Source organism: Balaenoptera borealis (assembly GCF_965194805.1).
Source record: "Balaenoptera borealis genome assembly, chromosome: 3".
NCBI classification, from domain to species: Eukaryota; Metazoa; Chordata; class Mammalia; order Artiodactyla; family Balaenopteridae; genus Balaenoptera; species Balaenoptera borealis.
In genome coordinates this window covers 113335739-113357389 of record NC_138866.1, presented here as the reverse complement: position 1 = coordinate 113357389, position 21651 = coordinate 113335739, and the positions used below count along the sequence as shown (strand labels likewise).

At 43.5% G+C, this 21651-nt stretch overlaps 1 protein-coding gene across 14 annotated transcripts in view; it reads left to right on the top strand.

The window, feature by feature from the left end:
- The first annotated feature begins 13925 nt into the window (after positions 1 to 13925).
- The window catches only part of PARP16 (poly(ADP-ribose) polymerase family member 16), a 37199-nt gene continuing 29473 nt past the window's right edge, over positions 13926 to 21651 (top strand). For 12 of the 14 annotated variants that reach the window (XR_014242135.1, XM_082383464.1, XM_082383467.1 and 9 more), the window contains exon 1: positions 13992 to 14758. Coding sequence is in view for 13 of the 14 variants with exons in the window: in XM_082383464.1 (XP_082239590.1) it covers positions 14585 to 14758 (174 nt within the window). In the remaining variant the exon portion in view is untranslated. The other 2 variants (XM_082383456.1, XM_082383461.1) reach the window with 2 other exon arrangements.

Genomic DNA, 21651 nt, shown 5'->3' with positions numbered 1-21651 from the left:
GGGTGCCAAGCAAGGAATCCAGATAGTTAAGGCCCAATGGTTTTCAGGAAAATGTTTCTAAAGACAGGGTGCAGGAGAGAGTTGTGGTGTGAGTAATCAGTTGTGGACATTCTTCTGATTGGTTGGTGGTGAAGTAATAGGAAATCAACACCATCAATCTTCAGGCAGTTCCAACGCATCTGGGGTCTATGTGCTTGTGGTCAGCATACAGTTAACGTCTTTCTCCTGATGGGGATTTCAGTCTCAGCAAAACAGCTCAAAAAATATAGCTCAGAATATTATCTGTAGACCTTGAGGGGGAACTAAAAAGTCCTTGACTTCGTTTAATAGCTGAACAATTATTTTTTTGTCTTGCTTGACTGTTTTCCTTTGTTTCTGCATTTTCTCACTTCTCTGCTTAAGTTTATTATTTGGAACTTGCAGAAGACCTAGGAGGCTAAACTTTTTCTACAAACAGGAGGCAGGCAGAGGACACTGTGTGTGTGTGGGGGGGTTCTGACCTGGGAAGACCCCATACTGTCCTGCTTGGTTATACTACCGTATAATGAATTATCAGGTGACAGCTAAACTAAGTCCTCCTTGAACTCTGTTGAAAGAAAAGATTTGGAATTCTTTTATTTTATTTGTTTATTTTGGTTGCATGGCGTCTAAGTTGCAGCCTGCAGGCTCCTGCACTGGAAGACGGATTTTTTACCACTGGACCACCATAGAAGTCCCCCTCCATGATTATTTATATTATCCACACATAGAACATACAACGTTTTGGAAAAACCTGTTTGATTAAGTAAATTGTGTTATTAACATCAATTTTACCTGTTTCTCTTTGATCAAGCTTCTTTTTTTTTTTAAATGATTATTTTTTCTTTTATTTCAGTGTTTATTTAGGCTGCACTAGGTCTTGGTTGCAGAATGTGGGCTTATTTAAGGCTTCTTAGTTCTGGCATGTATGCATGCAGGATCCAGCTGGATTGAAACTGGGTATCCTGTACGGGGACCACAGAGTCTTATCCACTGGACCACCAGGAAAGCCCCAATAAAGCTTTTATTTGCATAGCATCTGCGAGACATGTAACTCTGTGACCCCCACCAGAGATTAAAGAACAAAGAAACCCAGAAACACCTAAAACTACACCTGATCGGACACAGATTTCTAGAAAATTTTTTTGACTTCAATACACCCACATAAATAGCCAAACAAACACTTGCAGGTCATCTTGCTGCTAAAGATGAAAACATAATAATTCTTTTTAAAGGATAATAATTCTTTCATTCTTACCACAGTTAGGCAGCCTTGCCAAAACAAGGCCTCAAAAAATTATTGTAAGACTCAATTGTTTCCCTCCACGGAAATCTTTAGTAAAAGGCGAAAGATTTATGCGATATGAAGAGAAACGAGAGTATACCTAGCAGCTTGCGTAACTCATTTTTCCAGTAACTACAACTCCTAGTTCACTGATGGTGGCTATTTATCCCCAGAGTTACTGCTGGAATAAATTTATTCAAGGAATTCTGAAAATAATATTTTCATACTTAGAAAAATTGAGTAAGAAAGAAATTTTTATTAACTTGAAAACAATTAAACTATTTGCAGTGTATTATGGGTATGCAAATGAACCTGAATAATCTCCCTTTACACTCCGGAAATATCTTAGTACTGTATTCAACCATTGCTCTGGGGCCACCTTTAAGGGGCAAAGCGGTGGCTTGGCTGCCTGGGATCTTAACTCCGTCCTTGTCTACTAGAGACGTTATGATTTTATCTATTTGTACACTGGGACTATGATATCTTTTAAATAAAATAATTTTCTGATAGTTGGGGCGGGGGTGGGCCATGAGAATAGCAAAGTAATGGTTAATATGAAATCCAGGATAGTGGTTACCTGCAGTGTGGAGTGAGGGGTAAGATTGTGGAAAGGACCACGAGGTTTCAAAGGTGTTGGCAATATCTTTTTTTTTAAACTGGGGGGGGAGGCATCAAGTATTCATTTTATTACTTTAAAATTTTTATTTATATATCATATAACATTGTATATCATATTCATGAACATTATGAATCTTCCCCATCATTGAGGTCTACTTTTATGTCATTTCATACAGTTTTATAATTTTACCATAAAGATTTTTTTGGTTAGAATTACTTCACTCTTTTTTTTTCTTTTAAATTTTTTAACATCTTTATTGGAGTATAGTTGCTTTACAATGGTGTGTTAGTTTCTGCTTTATAACAAAGTGAATCAGCTATACATATACATATATCCCCATATCTCTTCCCTCTTGCATCTCCCTCCCACCCTCCCTATCCCACCCTTCTAGGTGGTCACAAAACACGGGGCTGATCTCCCTGTGCTATGTGGCTGCTTCCCACTAGCTAGCTATTTTACATTTGGTAGTATATTTAATTCCATGACACTCTCTCACTTAGTCCCAGCTTACCCTTCCCTCCCTGTGTCCTCAAGTCCATTCTCTATGTCTGCGTCTTTATTCCTGTCCTGCCCCTAGGTTCTTCAGAACCTTTTTTTTTCTTTTTGGATTCCATATATGTGTGACAATACGGTATTTGTTTTTTTCTTTCTGACTTACTTCAATCTGTATGACAGACTCTAGGTCCATCCACCTCACTACAAATAACTCAATTTTGTTTCTTTTTATGGCTGAGTAATATTCCATTGTATATATGTGCCACATCTTCTTTACACAGTTGTCTGTCGATAGGCATTTAGGTTGCTTCCATGACCTGGCTATTGTAAATAGTGCTGCAATGAACATTGGGGTGCATGTGTCTTTTTGAATTATGGTTTTGTGTGGGTATATACCTGGTAGTGGGATTGCTGGGTTGTATGGGAGTTCTATTTTTAGTTTTTTAAGGAACCTCCATACTGTTCTCCATAGTGGCTGTATCGATTTACATTCCCACCAACAGTGCAAGAGGGTTCCCTTTTCGCCACACCCTCTCCAGCATTTGTCATTTGTAGATTTTCTGATGATACCCATTCTAACTGGTGTGAGGTGATACCTCATTGTAGTTTTGATTTGCATTTCTCTAATAATTAGTGATGTTGAGCAGCTTTTCATGTGTTTCTTGGCGATCTGTATGTCTTCTTTGGAGAAATGTCTATTTAGGTCTTCTGCCCATTTTTGGATTGAGTTGTTTGTTTTTTTAATACTGAGATACATGAGCTGTTTATATATTTTGGAGATCAATCCTTTGTCCGTTGATTCGTTTGCAAATATTTTCTCCCACTCTGAGGGTTGTCTTTTCCTTTTCTTTATGGTTTCCTTTGCTGTGCAAAAGCTTTGAAGTTTCATTAGGTCCCATTTGTTTATTTTTGTTTTTATTTCCATTACTCTAGGAGGTGGATCAAAAAAGATCTTGCTGTGATTTATGTCAAAGAGTGTTCTTCCTATATTTTCCTCTAAGAGTTTTATAGTGTCTGGTCTTACATTTAGGTCTCTAATCCATTTTGAGTTTATTTTTGTTTATGGTGTTAGGGAGTGTTCTAATTTCATTCTTTTACATGTAGCTGTCCAGTTTTCCCAACACCACTTATTGAGGAGACTGTCTTTTCTCCATTGTATATCCTTGCCTCCTTTGTCATAGACTAGTTGACCATAGGTGCGTGGGTTTATCTCTGGGCTTTCTATCTTGTTCCATTGATCTATATTTCTGTTTTTGTGTCAGTGCCATATTGTCTTGATGACTGTAGCTTTGTAGTATAGTCTGAAGTCAGGGAGTCTGATTCCTCCAGCTCCGTTTTTTTCCCTCAAGACTGCTTTTGCTATTCGGGGTCTTTTGTGTCTCCATACAAATTTTAAGATTTTTTGTTCTAGTTCTGTAAAAAAAATACCATTGGTAATTTGATAGGGATTGCACTGAATCTGTAGATTGCTTTGGGTAGTATAGTCATTTTCACAATATTGATTCTTCCAATCCAAGAACATGGTATATCTCTCCATCTGTTTGTATCATCTTTAATTTCTTTTATCAGTGTCTTATAGTTTTCTGCATACAGGTCTTTTGTCTCCCTAGGTAGGTTTATTCCTAGGTATTTTATTCTTTTTGTTGCAATGGTAAATGGGAGTGTTTCCATAATTTCTCTTTCAGATTTTTCATCATTAGTGTATAGGAATGCAAGAGATTTCTGTGCATTAATTTTGTATCCTGCAACTTTACCAAATTCATTGATGAGCTCTAGTAGTTTTCTGGTGGCATCTTTAGGATTCTCTTAGTATCATGCCATCTGCAAGCAGTGACAGTTTTACTTCTTCTTTTCCAATTTGGATTCCTTTTATTTCTTTTTCTTCTCTGACTGCCGTGGCTAGGACTTCCAAAACTATGTTGAATAATAGTGGTGAGAGTGGACATCCTTGTCTTGTTCCTTATCTTAGAGGAAATGCCTTCAGTTTTTCACCATTGAGAATGATGTTTGCTGTGGGTTTGTCATATATGGCCTTTATTATGTTGAGGTAGGTTCCCTCTATGCCCACTTTCTGGAGAGTTTTTATCATAAATGGGTGTTGAATTTTGTCAAAAGCTTTTTCTGCATCTATTGAGATGATCATATAGTTTTTATTCTTCAATTTGTTAGTATGGTGTATCACATTGATTGATTTGCATATATTGAAGAATCCTTGCATCCCTGGGATAAATCCCACTTGATCATGGTGTATGATCCTTTTAATATGTTGTTGGATTCTGTTTGCTAGTATTTTCTTGAGGATTTTTGCATCTATGTTCATCAGTGATATAGGTGTGTAATTTTCTTTTTTTGTGTATCTTTGTCTGGTTTTGGTATCAGGGTGACGGTGGCCTCATAGAATGAGTTTGGGACTGTTCCTTCCTCTGCAATTTTTTGGAAGAGTTTGAGAAGGATGGGTGTTAGCTCTTCTCTAAATGTTTGATAGACTTCACCTGTGAAGCCATCTGGTCCTGGACTTTTGTCTGTTGGAAGATTTTTAATCACAGTTTCAATTTCATTACTTGTGATTGGTCTGTTCATATTTTCTGTTTCTTCCTGGTTCAGTCTTGGGAGGTTATACCTTTCTAAGAACTTGTCCATTTCTTCCAAGTTGTCCATTTTATTGGCATAGTAGTAGTCTACTATGTAGTAGTAGTAGGCCACTACTACTATGTAGTAATACTATGTAGTAGTGGCCTGTAGTAGTCTCTTAGGATGCTTTGTATTTCTGTGGTGTCTGTTGTAACTTCTCCTTTTTCATTTCTAATTTTATTGATTTGAGTCCTCTCCCTCTTTTTCCTGATGAGTCTGGCTAATGGTTTATCAATTTTGTTTATCTTCTCAGAGAACCAGCTTTTAGTTTTATTGATCTTTGCTGTTGTTTTCTTTGTTTCTATTTCATGTATTTCTGCTTTGATCTTTATGATTTCTTTCCTTCTGCTAACTTTGGGTTTTGTTTGTGTTTCTTTCTCTAGTTCCTTTAGGTGTAAGGTTAGATTGTTTATTTGAGGTTTTTCTTATTTCTTGAGGTAGGCTTGTACTGCTATAAACTTCCCTCTTAGAACTGCTTTTGCTGCATCCCATAGGTTTTGGATCATCATGTTTTTGTTGTAATTTGTTTCTAGGTATTTTTTGATTTCCTCTTTGATCTCTTCAGTGATCTTTTGGTTATTTAGTAGCGTATTGTTTAGCTTCCATGTGTTTGTGTTTTTTACGTATTTTCCCTGTAATTGATTTCTAATCTCATAGCGTTGTGGTCAGAAAAGATGCTTGATATGATTTCAATTTTCTTAAATTTACTGAGGCTTGATTTGTGACCCAAGATGTGATCTATCCTGGAGAACGTTCTGTGTGCACTTGATAAGAAAGTGTAATCTGCTGTTTTTGGATGGAATGTCCTATAAATATCAATGAAATCTACCTGGTCTATTGTGTCATTTAAAGCTTGTGTTTCCTCATTAATTTTCTGTTTGGATGATCTGTCCATTGGTGTAAGTGAGGTGTTAAAGTCCCCCACTATTATTGTGCTACTGTCGATTTCCTCTTTTATAGCTGTTAGCATTTGCCTTATGTATTGTGGTGTTCCTGTGTTGGGTGCATATATATTTATAATTGTTATATAATCTTCTTGGGTTGAACACTTGATCATTATGTAATGTTCTTCTTTGTCTCTTGTAATAGTCTTTATTTTAAAGTCTATTTTGTCTGATATGAGAATTGCTACTCCAGCTTTCTTTTGATTTCCATTTGCATGGAATATCTTTTTCCATCCCCTCACTTTCAGTCTGTATGTGTCCGTAGGTCTGAAGTGGGTCTCTTGTAGACAGCATATATATGGGTCTTGTTTTTGTATCCATTCAGCGAGCCTGTGTCTTTTGGTTGGAGCATTTAATCCATTCATGTTTTTTTTTTAAACTTTTATTTATTATTTATTTATTATGTTTATTTTTGGCTGTGTTGGGTCTTCGTTTCTGTGTGAGGGCTTTCTCCAGTTGCGGCGAGTGGGGGCCACTCTTCATCGCGGTGCGCGGGCCTGTCACTATCGCGGCCTCTCTTGTTGCGGAGCAGAGGCTCCAGACACTCAGGCTCAGTAGTTGTGGCTCACGGGCCCAGTTGCTCCGCGGCATGTGGGATCTTCCCAGACCAGGGCTCGAACCCGTGTCCCCTGCATTGGCAGGCAGACTCTCAACCACTGCGCCACCAGGGAAGCCCTAATCCATTCATGTTTAAGGTGATTATTGATGTGTATGTTCCTATTACCATTTTCTTAATTGCCATGGGTTTGTTTTTGTAGGTCCTTTTCTTCTCTTGTGTTTCCCACTTAGAGAAGTTCCTTTAGCATTTGTTGTAGAGCTGGTCTGATGGTGCTGAATTCTCTTAGCTTTTGCTTGTCTGTAAAGTTTTTGATTTCTCCATCGAATCTGAATGAGATCCTTGCCAGGTAGAGTAATCTTGGTTTTAGGCTCTTCACTTTCATCACTTTAAATATGTCATGCCACTCCCTTCTGGCTTGTAGAGTTTCTGCTGAGAAATCAGCTGTTAACCTTATGGGAGTTCCCTTGTATGTTATTTGTCGTTTTTCCCTTGTTGCTTTCAATAATTTTTCTTTGTCTTTAATTTTTGTCAATTTGATTACTATGTGTCTCAGCATGTTTCTCCTTGGGTTTATCCTGCCTGGGACTCTCTGTGCTTCCTGGACTTGGGTGACTTATTTCCTTTCCCATATTATGGAAGTTTTTGACTATAATCTCTTCAAATATTTTCTCCTGTCCTTTCTCTCTCTCTTCTCCTTCTGGGACCCCTATAATGTGAATGTTGTTGCGTTTAATGTTCTCCCAGAGGTCTCTTAGGCTGTCTTCATTTCTTTTCATTCTTTTTTCTTTATTCTGTTCCACAGCAGTGAATTCCACCATACTCTTTTCCAGGTCACTTATCCGTTCTTCTGCCTCAGTTATTCTGCTATTGATTCCTTCTAGTGTACTTTTCATTTCAGTTATTGTATTGTTCATCTCTGTTTGTTTGTTCTTTAATTCTTCTATGTGTTTGTTCTTTAATTCTTCTAGGTCTTTGTTAAACATTTCTTGCATTTTCTCGATCTTTACCTCCATTTTTTCCCCGAGGTCCTGGATCATCTTCACTATCATTATTCTGAATTCTTTTTCTGGAAGGTTGCCTATCTCCACTTCATTTAGTTTTTTTTCTGGGGTTTTATCTTGTTCCTTCATCTGGTACAAAGTCGTCTGCCTTTTCATTTTGTCTATCTTTCTGTGAATGTGGTTTTCCTTCTACAGGCTGCAAAATTGTAGTTCTTCTTGCTTCTGGTGTCTGCCCTCTCCCTTCATGAAATTCTTAATAATTTTTGAGCAAAGGTTCTGCATCTTCATTTTGTACTGGGCCTCAAAATGTATCTGGTAGAAATTGTTTTGATTAAACTAATAGCATTCTCTTCCTAGTATATTGCATTTTTTTTTTCTTCTTGCAGTGTAGGTGGATATTGAGATAATCATAAGTTTTCCCTTTTAATATATGAATGTGGGAAATTACATTCATAGATTTTCCACCATAAATTATCTCTGCATTTATATCCTAAACTCAACAATAATGGATTTTTAAGAAGACTTAATTTTTTAAGAAAAGTTTTGAACTTATTTTAAAATTTTGAAGTAAAATTATGAAGATAATGTGGAGTTTCTGTATACCCCACACCCAGTTACCCCAATCATTAACATGTTATTGTTAATATGGTACATTTGTTATAGTTAATGAATCAATAGTCCGTAGTTTATTCAGATTTCCTTGGTTTTTATCTAGTGTCCTTTTTCTGTTGAAGGATCCTACCCAGGATACTACACTGTGTTTAGTTGTCTCCTTAGGTTCCTCTGGGCTGTGAGTTTCTTAGACTCTCCTTGTTTTGATGACTTTGACAGTTTTGAGGCATACTGATATTTTACAGAATCCTTCTCTGTTGGGATTTGTCTGATGTTTTTCTCATGATTAGACTGGGGTAATGTGTTTTTGAGAGGAAGACCACATAGGTATATTGCCATTTTCATCATTTCATTTCAAAGGTACATACATCAACATGACTTATCACTGTTGATATGATGACATTAATCACCTCCAGAGAGGGGAGAGGGGATGGAGGTTGAATAAATCACCAGTGGCCAATGATTTAATCAACCATGCCTAAGTAATAAGGCCTCCATAAAAATCCAAAAAGGGTGGGGTTGAGAGAGCTTTGGGGTTGGTGAATATGTGGTGATGCAGGGAGAATGGTGTGCCCAGAAAGAGCATGGAAGTTCTGTGCCCCTTCCCACATACTTGCCCTGTCATCTCTTTCATCTGGCTATTCCTGCGTTCTATCTTTTTAGATAGTAAGTTAACTTTTATTCTGAATTCTGTGAGCCACTGCAGAAAATTAATCAAATCCAAGGAGGGGGACATGGGAACCTCTTATTTATAGCCAGTTGGTCAGAAGCACAGGTGACAACCTGGACTTGAGATTGCAGCAAAAAATTGTGAGACGTGCAAAGATAGAGGAAAATGTGACCCATACACTGGGAAAAAAAAAAGTCAACAAAAACTGCCTGTGAAAGCAACCAGATGTTGGTTTAACAGGCAAAGCCTTCAAAGTAGCCGTTATAAATATGTTCAAGGAATTAAAGGAAGTGATTAAAGAAGTAAAGGAAGGAATCAGGGCAATGTTATATCAAGTAGAGAATATCTTATTGATAGAAATAAGATACAAATTATTTAAAAAGAAACAAATGGAAATGCTGGAGTTAAAAAGTACAATAATTGAAATGAAAAATTCACTAGAGGGGACTTCCCTGGTGGCGCAGTGGTTAAGAATCTGCCTGCCAATGCAGGGGACACGGGTTCGAGCCCTGGTCCAGGAAGATCCCACATGCCGTGGAGCAACTAAGCCCGTGTGCCACGACTACTGAGCGTGCACTCTAGAGCCTACGAGCCACAACTCCTGTACACAACTACTGAGCCCACACACCACAACTACTGAGCCTGTGTACTGCAACTATTGAAGTCCACGTGCCTAGAGCCCATGCTCTGCAACAAGAGAAGCCACCATAGTGAGAAGCCTGTGGACTGCAACGAAGAGTAGCCCCTGCTCGCCGTAGCCAGAGAAAGCCCGCACGCAGCAACAAAGACCTAACACAGCCAAAAATAATAAATAAATAAATAAATAAATTCACTAGAGTGCTCAGCAGTAGATGTAAATTGACAGAAGAAAGAACCAGCGAATCTTTTTAAAAAATAAATTTATTTTATTTATTTATGTTTGGCTGTGTTGGGTCTTTATTGCTGCATGTGGGCTTTCTCTACTTGTGGCGAGCGGGGGCTACTCTTCATTGTGGTTGTGTGGGCTTCTCATTGCAGTGGCTTCTCTTGTTGAGGAGCACGGGCTCTAGGCACGCGGGCTTCAGTAGCTGTGGCACGCGGGCTCAGTAGTTGTGGCTCACAGGCTCTAGAGCGCAGGCTCAGTAGTTGTGGCACACGGGCTTAGTTGCTCCATGGCATGTGAGATCTTCCTGGACCAGGGCTTGAACCCGTCTCCCCTGCATTGGTAGGTGGATTCTTAACCACTGTGCCACCAGGGAAGTCCCAGAACCAGCAAATTTGAAGATAGATTGATAGAGATTATGTAATCCAAAGAACAGAGAGGAAAACAATGAAGAAAAATTAACAGAGCCTCAGAGAAATGTCGGACACCATTAAACACATCAACATATGTGAAATGGTAGTACCAGAAGGAGAGAAGAGAGAAAGGAACAGAAAAAATATTTGAAGAAATAATAGCTGAAAACGTCCCAGATTATAGCAAAACAATCACTTTCACATCCAGGAATCCAATGAACTCCAAATAAAATACATTCACCAAGTTCCACAAACAGACACAGCATAGTAAAAATGCCTAAAGCCAAAGACAAGGAGTGAATCTTGAAAGCAGCAGGAGAATAATACCTCATTTCTTATTCATAAGAGCCAAAAGGTAGAAGCAATCAAAATGACCATTCACTTATGAATGGATAAACAAAAGGTGGTATAGCTACATAATGGAATACTATTCAGCCCTAAAAAGGAATGAAGTACTGATACATGCTAAAACATGGATGCACCTTGAAAACAAAAACATTATACTAAGTGAAAGAACAAGTCACAAAACACCACATGTTATATGATTCCATTTATATGAAGTGTCCAGAATAGGCAAATCTAAAGAGACAGAAACCAGATTAATGGTTGCTTAGGGCTGGGGTAGATAGGAGTATAGGGTGGTGATAGCCTAAGTATATAGGGTTTCTTTTTGATGTGATGAAAGTGTTTTTAAATTCACTGCAGTGATGGTTGCACATATCTGTGAATATACTAAAAACTATTAAGTTTTACACTTTAAATTGTTTGGGCTGTGGATTATATCTCAATAAAGTTGCTTTTAAAAAATAAAAAAAAAGAACCACAGTGACATGGAACTAGATAACCCAGCTTGCTCTCAAGAGCTCCCAGACCCTGAGAGTGGTATCCTCAGAGACCTTTCCACACCCCCTAGAACATGGGTATTATCACCACGATTCTCATTTCATGTATGAGAAAACATACTCAGTGAAAACAAATTTCATGTATTCATCCAACAAACAATCCTTGAGGCCAATGAGGTGGCCCTGATACTGAGCAGGGCCTTGTGGGGCTCCTGGGCACAAAGCCTTTCTGTGTCCCCATTTCTTTGATTACAGGAAACAGCCTTCATTCAGCCTCCATGACCTTCCTTGAGTTCCAATGGGCAGATTCAAGCAGTTGTTAATTAGGGAAGGGAGGGGATGCAAGACCAGGGAGAAACAAACATTCAAGAGCAGCCTTGGGGCAAGGTCCTGTTTCCCCATCAACGGATACACAAAACAATATCTTTGAGCTATTTTGCAGATACTGAAACCCCTCCAGGTGGGAAAAGTTAACGATTAAAGATGGTATGCTGCCCACAAGCATGCAGACCCCAGACCAGTTGGACCTGAGGGTTGATGATGCTGACTTCTGAGGCAGGAGATAGATGGGCTCCAGGCTAGGCATTTATAACTGGCCTCCTATTCACACCTCCTGCGGTGAGAAGATGAGCTGCAAGCCGGACATTCATTACCGGCCCCGTTTACATTTCCTGAAGCAAGAGACAAACAGGCTCCAGGACTACATATTTATGACCGGACTCCTGTCTATATTTTGAGATCTGCACCTCAATATAAAAACCAGCAACAGGAATAGGGTAAATAACCAGACATTGGACACTTTTATGGCAGGGACAGAGAGGGGCTAAACCCTGTTAAAAGATCAAGAGGTCATACATTTCCCATCCTTGGGGCCAGGGAGACATTGCACATGCGCAGAAAGGCTCCTTGGGGTCAAAAAGGAGGGGGCACCACCCCATAATATGTGATACTAAGGCCATCCCATAGGCCTCTGGGCTGTAATCCATATTGGAAGAAAGTTGCACACGCATGTTGGGGAGGGTCCTAGGGCAGGTCAGGTGTGGAAACAGAAACCAGATAATTGGCCAAAGGTAATCAAAGACCTGGAAGAACTGCCCTATATAAATGACTTAACCGCCTCTTTACTGCACTCCTCCTCATTAGGGAGGATGCCCACACCCTTACTCTCTGGGTGTGCATCTCTGCCTTGCTTCTTTTTTTTTTTTTGAATTTTATTTTATTTATTTTTATACAGCAGGTTCTTATTAGTTATCTATTTTATACATATTAGTGTACATATGTCAGTCCCAATCTCCCAATTCATCCCACCACCCCTGCCACTTTCCCCCCTTCTGCCTTGCTTCTATCTTAACTAAACAAACTGTTTCTCTGTGTGCTCTCCCACTTGTTATTGTGCTATGTCTCTAATAATAAACATTGTACCTGTTTTTACAGTTTTTGCCTCCGTGAGAAATGCATTTTTCACTGGGGGCAAAAGCCAGGGGGTGTGGTGGCTAGGATTCCTGGTTTTTATCCAGGCTACCCAGGTTCAATTCCTGGGCAGGGAATTAACATCTTGCTTCACGCCACCACTCACTGCTGCCTCTCCGAGATCACTCCTACTTACCTCACCACCAACCCATCAGAAGAATGTCCACAAGCTGATCACGCCCTCTTTGAACAATTACTATAAAACTTCTCACTATCTTCTCCAAGTGGGGGGATGCACGGTTTTGAAGGCATTAGCCCGTTGTGGCCCCCTTTGCCTGGGAAACCAATAAAGCTATTCTTTTCTACTTCACCCAAAACTCCGTCTCCGAGATTCAATTCAGCCCTTGTGTACAGAGAAGCTGAGCTTTTGGCATCAGCCCTGCCTAAGGGCCCACAGTGAAGAAGAGGTGGAAGGAGGGATGGTTCCCAGGTCACCTGCCCCCCTGCTGCAGGCTCTGCCTTTCTGGGCCTGAGCTTCAGCAGCCGTGTTAGAACTCCTGAGTCCCATGAGGCTCCCAGGACTTTGGGGGCACTAAGGGCCTTTTCTGAGGCCATAAGGCTCTCAGACAGTTTTTGGTGCTTCTGGAGCAGTACAGGCCCCACAGCAACCGGAGGTTTGATGCAGACTCCTGGGAGCAGCCAGCACTCATTCCCCAGCCTGGGAAGCCCTGTGGTGGCTGGGGTCTGGTCTCGCTCTTGCTCCCAAAGTCATACCATACATACAATCCGACAGCAAGGACCTCTGCTCTGAGCTCAGGGTCCTGCTCAGCCTGGATGCAGAAGGTGGAGAAGTTCCTCCCTCAGAGGATGCTGGAGTGTGGAGGTGTGGGTAGGGTGTTGAGGGGCTTCTTGGTGTAGGAATTAGTGATGACCTGTGCTTAGATTTCCATGTGACCATGAGGCCAAAATGTGGGGTTTTCTCTAATGGGCAGAGGGCATGGGAGTCTTGTCCCTTCCCTCCTGCAGAGTTGGGTCAATCTCCCCTCTGCCCTCCCCCATTACTTGTCTCCTCAGGCTCCCTTTCATGCAGGGCCCCAAAGGAGGATCTTGGCATGTCTTGTGAGAGGCGAGAGACTTTAGCAATGCAGAGAATTCTGGAGGCTGAAAGGCAGAGGAAAGGTCTTTTAGTTTTCAGAATCCCAGATTTACCCCGTCTGGCTGTGCAACCTTGGGCAATCATGGCAACACTCTGAGACTAAGTTGCCCTGGGTGTTAAATGGCTCCTTCTGCACGGCCCGTCTTGGAGGGAAATAATTCAAGAGGGAGGCAATAAGTAGTAGCAATTCCCCAGGCGAGACCAGGAGGCTCAGCCCGCGGAGCTGGGGCAAAGCCAAGTCCAAGGGTGGGTCAAAAGGGGGCCTGGGTCATTTTCTACTCGGGGCTTCAGTGAGGATGGCCCGCAGCAGCGTGGGCGACTCAGCCGGGGCCGCACACCTGGCAGCTGTGGGACACTCACTCGGGTCGGGCGTACACACCCTGCACCGGGGACGGGGTGGAGGCGGGCGCGGGAAGGGGCGGACCCTCGCTGGGCTGGGCGGAGCGGCAGCCGCGGTCGGGAGGGCAGGTAGGCCTGGGCGCGCGATGGGGCGCGGGAGTCCATCCGGCGGGCAGCGCGCGGCGAGTGGACGCGCACGGCTGGCGGAACGCAGGCAGCGCCGAGGGCAGCCAGGCGAACGCTGGGGCTTCGGCGGGGCCTGTCGGAGGCGGGGCAGGAAGGCCCGTGCAGCGCCTTAGCCTCGCCGGGCGTGGGGAGGGGGCTCGGCCCGCGGTCCCCGCTGGGGGTGCCCCCCCACCCCAGGCCTCTTCAGAAGACACGTGTCAGTACGTTGTCGTCTCACCCCATGTCATAGCCCCTCCCCCAGGCCTGGAATCCCCCGTCCGTCAGGCTCCATTATCCCCAGGCCCAACCCCCCGCTGACCCGCGCGCGGTCCCAGCCGGATCCCTCTCCTCCCTGGCCCGTCTCCCTGGGCGGCGAGCGGCCCGGCGCCCGCAGAAGACACTCGTCAGCACGTTCTTACCCCTGTCATCTCATCCCTCTGCCTAACTCACCCCAGGCCTAGGGACTCCGGCCCATTGTCCCCGGACCCAGCCCCTCGCTGACCGCAGGCTCGGCCCTAGCCCCCGCCCGGCGCGTCCCCCCCGGCAACGCGCCGCGACCCGGGATGCAGCCCGCAAGCTGGGCGACCGTCAGGGAGGCGGCGGGCCGTGACGTGCTGGCCGCCGACCTCCGCTGCAGCTTCTTCGCCTCGGCCCTGCAGAGCTACAAGCGCGACTCGGTACTGCGGCCCTTCCCCGCATCCTATGCCCGCCACGACTGCAAGGACTTTGAGGCCCTGGTGAGTGTACTTTTCCCCTGTGCTGTCCACTGCTTCTCAGGGCACGTTGTCTGTGGAACTCCTGTTAGTGATGGTGCCAGCCCCCGGACTTAACATTCCTAGCCTGGCCTTGGGGAAGGTTTGTTTCCAGGAGCTAAGAACGCTGCCGACAACCTTCACACTCCCAGGTGACTCCCAGGGGTGAAGTGAGGAATTCAACAGTTGCATAGGCCTCCACAACATTTCCTAGTGTGGCTTAGGGTGTTGATCTGAATCAGCCGGTTCTGCTAAATAGGAAGTTATCTATCCCTTTGCAAATAATGAGACACCATAAGTCACCAAAGCCACCCGGACCTCATTTTCAGATGAGGTAATATGTGGCCAGTACTTTTATAAATTATAACATATGTACAGTACACATGTGAGCTGTTATTTCTCTGATGATTCAGGAGGCCCTTAATTTCTTGCAGAGTTCACCTCAGGGTCAGCATTCCAGATATTAGTTATCTTTGTAATCCAAATGTTTGGAATTACCTAGAAAAATATAACTTGCCAAAATTGATTCTGTAAGAAATACAAAGTCAAAAGCCTATAATCATTAAAGACATTGAATTAGTAGTCAAAGATTTTCCCTCAGAGAAAACTCCAGGCCTACCCAGTTTCATTGGTGAGTTCTACCAATCACTGAGGGAATAAGTAATTCCAGCTTTACACAATTCTTCCAGTGTATTGAAAAATAGGGTAGTGTAATCTTGATACTAAATCTAATAAGAATGATACAAGAAAAGAAAATTAAAGGCCAATGTCACTCAAGAGTACAAATTTAGAAATCCTCTATAAAATATTAGGATCCTGAAACTAGCAATATATAAGAACAATTTCTTATTAATAGGTTGGGTTTATCCCAGGAATACAAAATTAGTTCAACATTAGAAAATCTCTTAATATTATGAACCACATTAACAGAATGTTGATCGTGTTTAGAATCAACATGTTTAAAATTATCTCCGATGAGGTGGTCAGTATTGGGTGACCCTCTTTGCTATCGCTCCCAGGTGGTCAAGGGACAAAGGCCCAGCCTCCTGTCCCCTACCTGGTCCATTGCAGCTTAGACTGGGGATGTGTTGAGGGCACCTCAGGTCTTGACCACAGTGCACAGGGGTTTCGGGTACAGAGAGTGGGAGGTTGGAGAAAGAGGCAAGCAGATTGACTTCCCCCATGGTTTGTTCTGCAAATTCAGATATTTAATTTTGTGAGTTTGTGATATCAGAGTGTTGGGGATGAAACTTTCTTCAGTTTTGTCAGTGGATATTTATGGAGCTCCTGTTGTGGGCCAGGTGCTGAGAATACAGAATTAAAGACTCAAGGAGAGGTTAACAGTCTGATCAGCTATACTATGGGTTAAGCCCTATATATACAACATGGAAGCCCAGAGCAGGACTCCAGGCCTTGGCAGTAGGCTGGAATCAGGGAGCACTAACCAGGGGCGGTTATGATGCCCTGCTGAGTCCCCAGGGACATGGAGGATTTCGAGGAGCAGAGAGGAGGAAAGGGGTATTCCAGGAGGAGTAGCAGGATGGGCAGAAAGCCAGGACCTCACCAGGAAGGATAAGTCTGTACTTTAGTGTGGCTTTCATGGGGAACAGAAAGAGATGAGGCCAACCGGAGCAAGCAGGACTGGGCATGTCCTGCCCAGATGTGTAGACTTTATCCTTCGGCTGTGAGGTCATTGGTGACATCCAGGATGCATTTCTGAAAGACCCTTCTGGTGGCAGGGTGACAGAGGGATCTGTTCAGGAGGAGTAGAGAGAGGAGGAGAGATTGGGGGGTCAGAGGGACCAAACTCACCAGAGATGATGCCTCACAATGCGCTTTATTAATTTTTGCCAAGAAACATCCCAATGGATTAGAATGCTCAGTGTGTTCTCTTTCTGCTGGAACAGAATCGGGTTACTTTGATGAATATGGGATAAATACAAAGGGATCTTTGGAATTGCTTTGATTTATTCATGCCTTTTAAAAATTTCGTTTTAATTACACAAGTAATGTTTGATTATATTCTTGTTATAAAAAACTCAAGTGATAAAGTATAAGCTCCTCTGATAGAGCTCACCCTGTCCCATATCCTTCCCCATAGGTATCAGTGCTCTCAGTTTGAGGCATACCCTTCCTCCCATACCTGTAATCCCTTAGAAGAGCATTGGCAATATGGGTAGCCCCAAATAGCCACCTCCTCGGTAGAGACAGACTGTCCTGCACATGGGGCTCCCTTTGGGGACAGTTTTAGACAATGCACTCTTTCTCTTGGGGGCCACTGGAGAAACACAGACAGGTTCTTACCATCCCACCCTGTTGCTGTATTCCTTATTGGGCACCGGTGTTAGGGAAATTAGCCCAGGCCATGCAGATTCTTGGCTTTCTGTTAGGCATGGCTTTCAGGAGCTCTTTCTGAGGAGAGGCCCCCCCCACCAGGCAGGACCTGGCACGACCTCTGGGGGCAGGAACATTCTTAGATAAACACGCTTTAGGTTTCGTTTTGCCACATGTTAACATGAGTTAAAGAAAAGCTGTCCAGAACTTAGCATCTAACCTGTGTCTCTCTGACTCAAAGGTTAACTTTTTTAAAAAATAAATTATTTATTTATTTATTTATTTATTTATTTATGGCTGTGTTGGGTCTTCATTGCTGCGCGTGGGCTTTATTTTTAGTTGCGGTGAGCGGTGGCTACTCTTCATTGCTGTGGGCGGGCTTCTCATTGCGGTGGCTTCTTTTGTTGCGGAGCACGGGCTCTAAGTGTGCGGGCTTCAGTAGTTGTGGCACATGGGCTCAATAGTTGTGGCTCGCGGGCTCTAGAGCGCAGTCTCAGTAGTTGTGGTGCACGGGCTTAGTTGCTCCGTGGCATGTGGGATCTTCCTGGACCAGGGCTGGAACCTGTGTCCCCTGCATTGGCAGTATTCTTAACCACTGTGCCACCAGCGAAGTCCCTCTCAGATTACCTTTTTATTTCTGTTCTCAGGAGGACTACGTGTAACTTGTTTAACCTTCCTAACAACTCAGCGATGTAGGTTCTATTATCATCTCTGTCACCATCAGCTAATCAGTATATGTGCTGGTGGCAGACATCCTCCAGCTCCAGGTGATGCCGGTGTGTAGTCAGGGTAGAGAACCACCCCTTTAAAGGGTTCCCGTGATGACTCTTTTTATGAAGCGGACTCTTGTAGACTTTCACCCCTAATCTGTTTTAGTAAATCTGGATTTTCATACCTTAGGTTTATGCAAAGCAAGGTGTACCTGTATGTAACTGTGCAGTCCATCTTTCCCACCTTCATCTCAGCGGCCCACCACCTCCACCCATCCTGCCCACCCCACTTCCAGGTGTCACTCTGTTTGTCAGGTCCCCAAGGCTGGTGACCTTGGCTATACCTTTGGTTCATTTCCTTACAGCACCTCCACCCACAACTAGTAACTATGGCCTTTGGCATCTTCCTAGACAAGGAGTTTTTCAGATGTTCTTTCCTGCTGCCAGCCCTTCTAGGACAACATTGCTTAACACCTAAACCTGAGTATCCCCACCTTTTCCTGGTGGTAAGAATCACTTGTGGCAACTTCTGTAAACACAGATTCTTGGGCTGCCTCCCCAGGAGATTATGATCTGGATTGTTGCAAAGTGTCCACTGGGCTGTCCTGCCGCCTCCTGACTCAAAGCAAGGAGATTGAATTGTCTCCTTCTAAGGTCACTGGTCCTCTCTCTCCTCTGCTCATCCCCTGCTGGTTCCCTGTCCTTGGCTTCTCAGTCACCCAGACCACCTCTTTCCTGAAACTTCCTTTCTCAAACCCCTGTGACCGCCCCGCACCGCCCAACATTCAGGACTTGCCCAGGCTCCCTCAGCCACTTCTCCAACTGAATCCTTCCTTATTCCTCAGAGCAGAGGCTGCGAAAATGTGGCCTGTGGGATGACAGGTTTTGTTTGTCCTCTGGTCTTTTAGAAATTCAGAAATTAAAAAGTGGGGGGGGGATTCCCTGGTGGTCCAGTGGTTAGGACTGTACCCTTCCTCTGCAGGGGGCATGGGTTCCATCCCTGGTCCATCAGGGAACTAAGATCCTGCAAGCTTTCAGGTGTGGCCAAAAAAAAAAAAAAAAAAAATGCAGCTTACTGATTTCTTTTAAAAAGAAAAAAAATCTGAGGCTCCATAGTTTGGGTAGAGGTTGCCCTTGGGCAGAAAGCAGCTGGAGCTGGGGGGTTGGTGGCTGGACCCTTTGCTAGGCCAGGGGTCTCAAGTTCGACACAGTCCTTACTGTTCTTTCCTAGATAACCCCTTACTCATTTTCATCACCTCTCTGGCCCTGGGGACATTTGAGCCCTGGACCACCTTTTGGGACATGCACTGTTTCCTTCTCTGCCTCCTCACCATGTTCTTTCCCACTGGGAATGCTCTTTCTCAAATTCCTCCCCCTCACTCCAGGTCCCACTCTCATCCTACTTGCTTTGAAAACCTTTCCCTTTGCCTTCCCCCCAGCCCCCAGAAACGCCTGCCTTCCTCCTGCCACTTTCTCCTCAAGCCAGTTGTTGATAAATGCCTTCCACTGTCACCAACTGTGGTTCATAACTCTTGTCTAGATGGAGGGTTTTCTGTCTCCTGACCCTGCCCCATACTACACATGACATACATCTTTCTCCCTACCTTTGACAGGGCTTAAGTATACCCAGTGGCAGTCTTGGTTGTGTTATTCAAGAAACATACCTAAAGCTTCCCAAGCAGCCTCTTAAAGTCCTACTTGGATTGACTCTTTGGGCTAAAATATTCAGTCCATTACTAAATTTCTCCATTGATTTGGTAAGAGAGCATCACAGAGAATGGACTCTGGAGTCAGGCCACCTGGCTTCACGTCTCTGACTTGCCAAGGAATAAAGTGTGACCCTAGGCAAGGTACTTAACCTTTCTAAGCCTCAGTTTCCTCACTTGTATGTATGTATGTATGTATTTATTTATGTTTTAAAATTAAAAAAAATTCTTTTATTGAGGTTTAGTTGATTTACAGTATTATATAAGTTTCAGGTGTATAACAGTGATTCACAATTTTTAAAGGTTATACTCCATTTATAATTATTATAAAATATTGGTTTATTCCCTGCACTGTACAACATATCCTTGTAGCTTGTCTAGTTTGTATATAGTAGTTTGTACCTCCTAATCCCATACCGCTCTCCTGCCCCTCCCCCCTTCCTTCTTCCCACTGATAACCACTAGTTCTTTATATCTGTGAGTCTGTTGCTATTTTGTTATATTCACTAGTTTTATTTTTTAGATTCCACATATAAGTGATATCATTTGTCTTTCTCTGTTGGACTTATTTCACTTAACATAATACCCTCCAAGTCCATCCATGTTGTTGCAAATGGCAAATTTTCATTCTTTTTTATGGCTGAGTAGTATTCCATAGTGTGTGTGTGTGTGTGTGTATACACACACACACAAACACCTATCTTCTTTATCCATTCATCTGCTGATGGACACTTAGGTTGCTTCCATATCTTGGCTATTGTAAATAATGCTGCTATGAACGTTGGGACGCATGTGTCTTCTCAAATTAGTGTTTTCCTTTTCTTCAGATATATACCTAGGAGTGGTAGGTGGGTAGGTAGGTAGATAGCCATTCTGACCCGTGTGAGGTGATACCTCATTGTGATTTTGATTTGCATGTCTCTGGTGATCATCTTTAAGCTAGGCTGTCGTGAGGATAAAATGAGACGAGACATGCACAGCATTTAGCCCAGTGCCTGGCACATGGTAAGGCCTCAACAAATCGTAGCTATTACTATCTCATTCTGAACTTCATGTCAGGTTGCAGGCTGGCCTCTGGGACTCCAGGATATGTAAGATGTGGTTGGCCCTCAGGAAGCGTTTGTCTTAAGCAGATTTGAGATGGTCCCAGAGAGTCAAGGACCAACCTGGGATTCTGCACTGAGCACAAGGGGAGCACAGAGGTCATGGGGGCTCCGGGACAGGGCAGGTGACTTTAGGCTGGCTTTGAAGACTGAATGTCATGCTGGGCAGCTGCAGAAGCACAGGGGAGGAGAGACATAGGGCAGCTGAGGAACAACATGGGGGGAGCAGGTGGGAAGTCTGTGGCAGGAGGTGCTCTTAGGCAGAGGCCAGCCCAGATTCTGAAGGGCCTTGTTAAGGGGAGGGTTGCTAGATTTAGCAGATTAAAAAATATAGACCGAAATACAAATTTGAACTTCAGAGAAGCAACAAATAATTTTTTTAGCACAGGTATGCCCCAAATGTTGCATGGGTTATATTATATTTAAAAAAAAATTGTTGTCTATCTGAAATTCAAATGTAACTGAGCAGACTGTATGTTATCTGGCTGCCCGGGAGGAGAGCTCGCACAGTTAACCTCCCTCGTTGCCATCCACTCCCCTGACTACACGCTGGTTGCCAGATAAAATACAGTCTCTACCTGGTCCTCAGAAAGCCCTGCTCAAATACAGACAGGTTTGGTCACAAGAGGAAGAATCCTGTTAACTTTTTGTAGCAGATCGATTTTTCAGAGTAGCTTGAAAAGTGAAACAGGACATTAGGGAGGTCAGCTGAGGGGTTAAGAGCGGGGACAACGAGGGCAGCCCTGCAGGACACACAGGCAGCAGTGGGCAGGCAGCAGTGTGTCTGACGGCCTGAGCCCTGGAAGAGGCCTGGGCCCAGCTCAGAGTTGGGAGAGTTCTCTCCCACTTCCACAGACTGAACCCCTGAAAGGGGCCTGGGTTAACTGACGGTCCTTTTGTGAGGCCCCCTGTGCCTTGATCTGGACTGTTGGCAAAGGCTGCAGCTCACAGGTGGGATTTGAGAGCAGTGATGGGAATGGTAATCCCAGTGGTAATCCCAATGGGAGAGAAGACTGCTCTGGCTC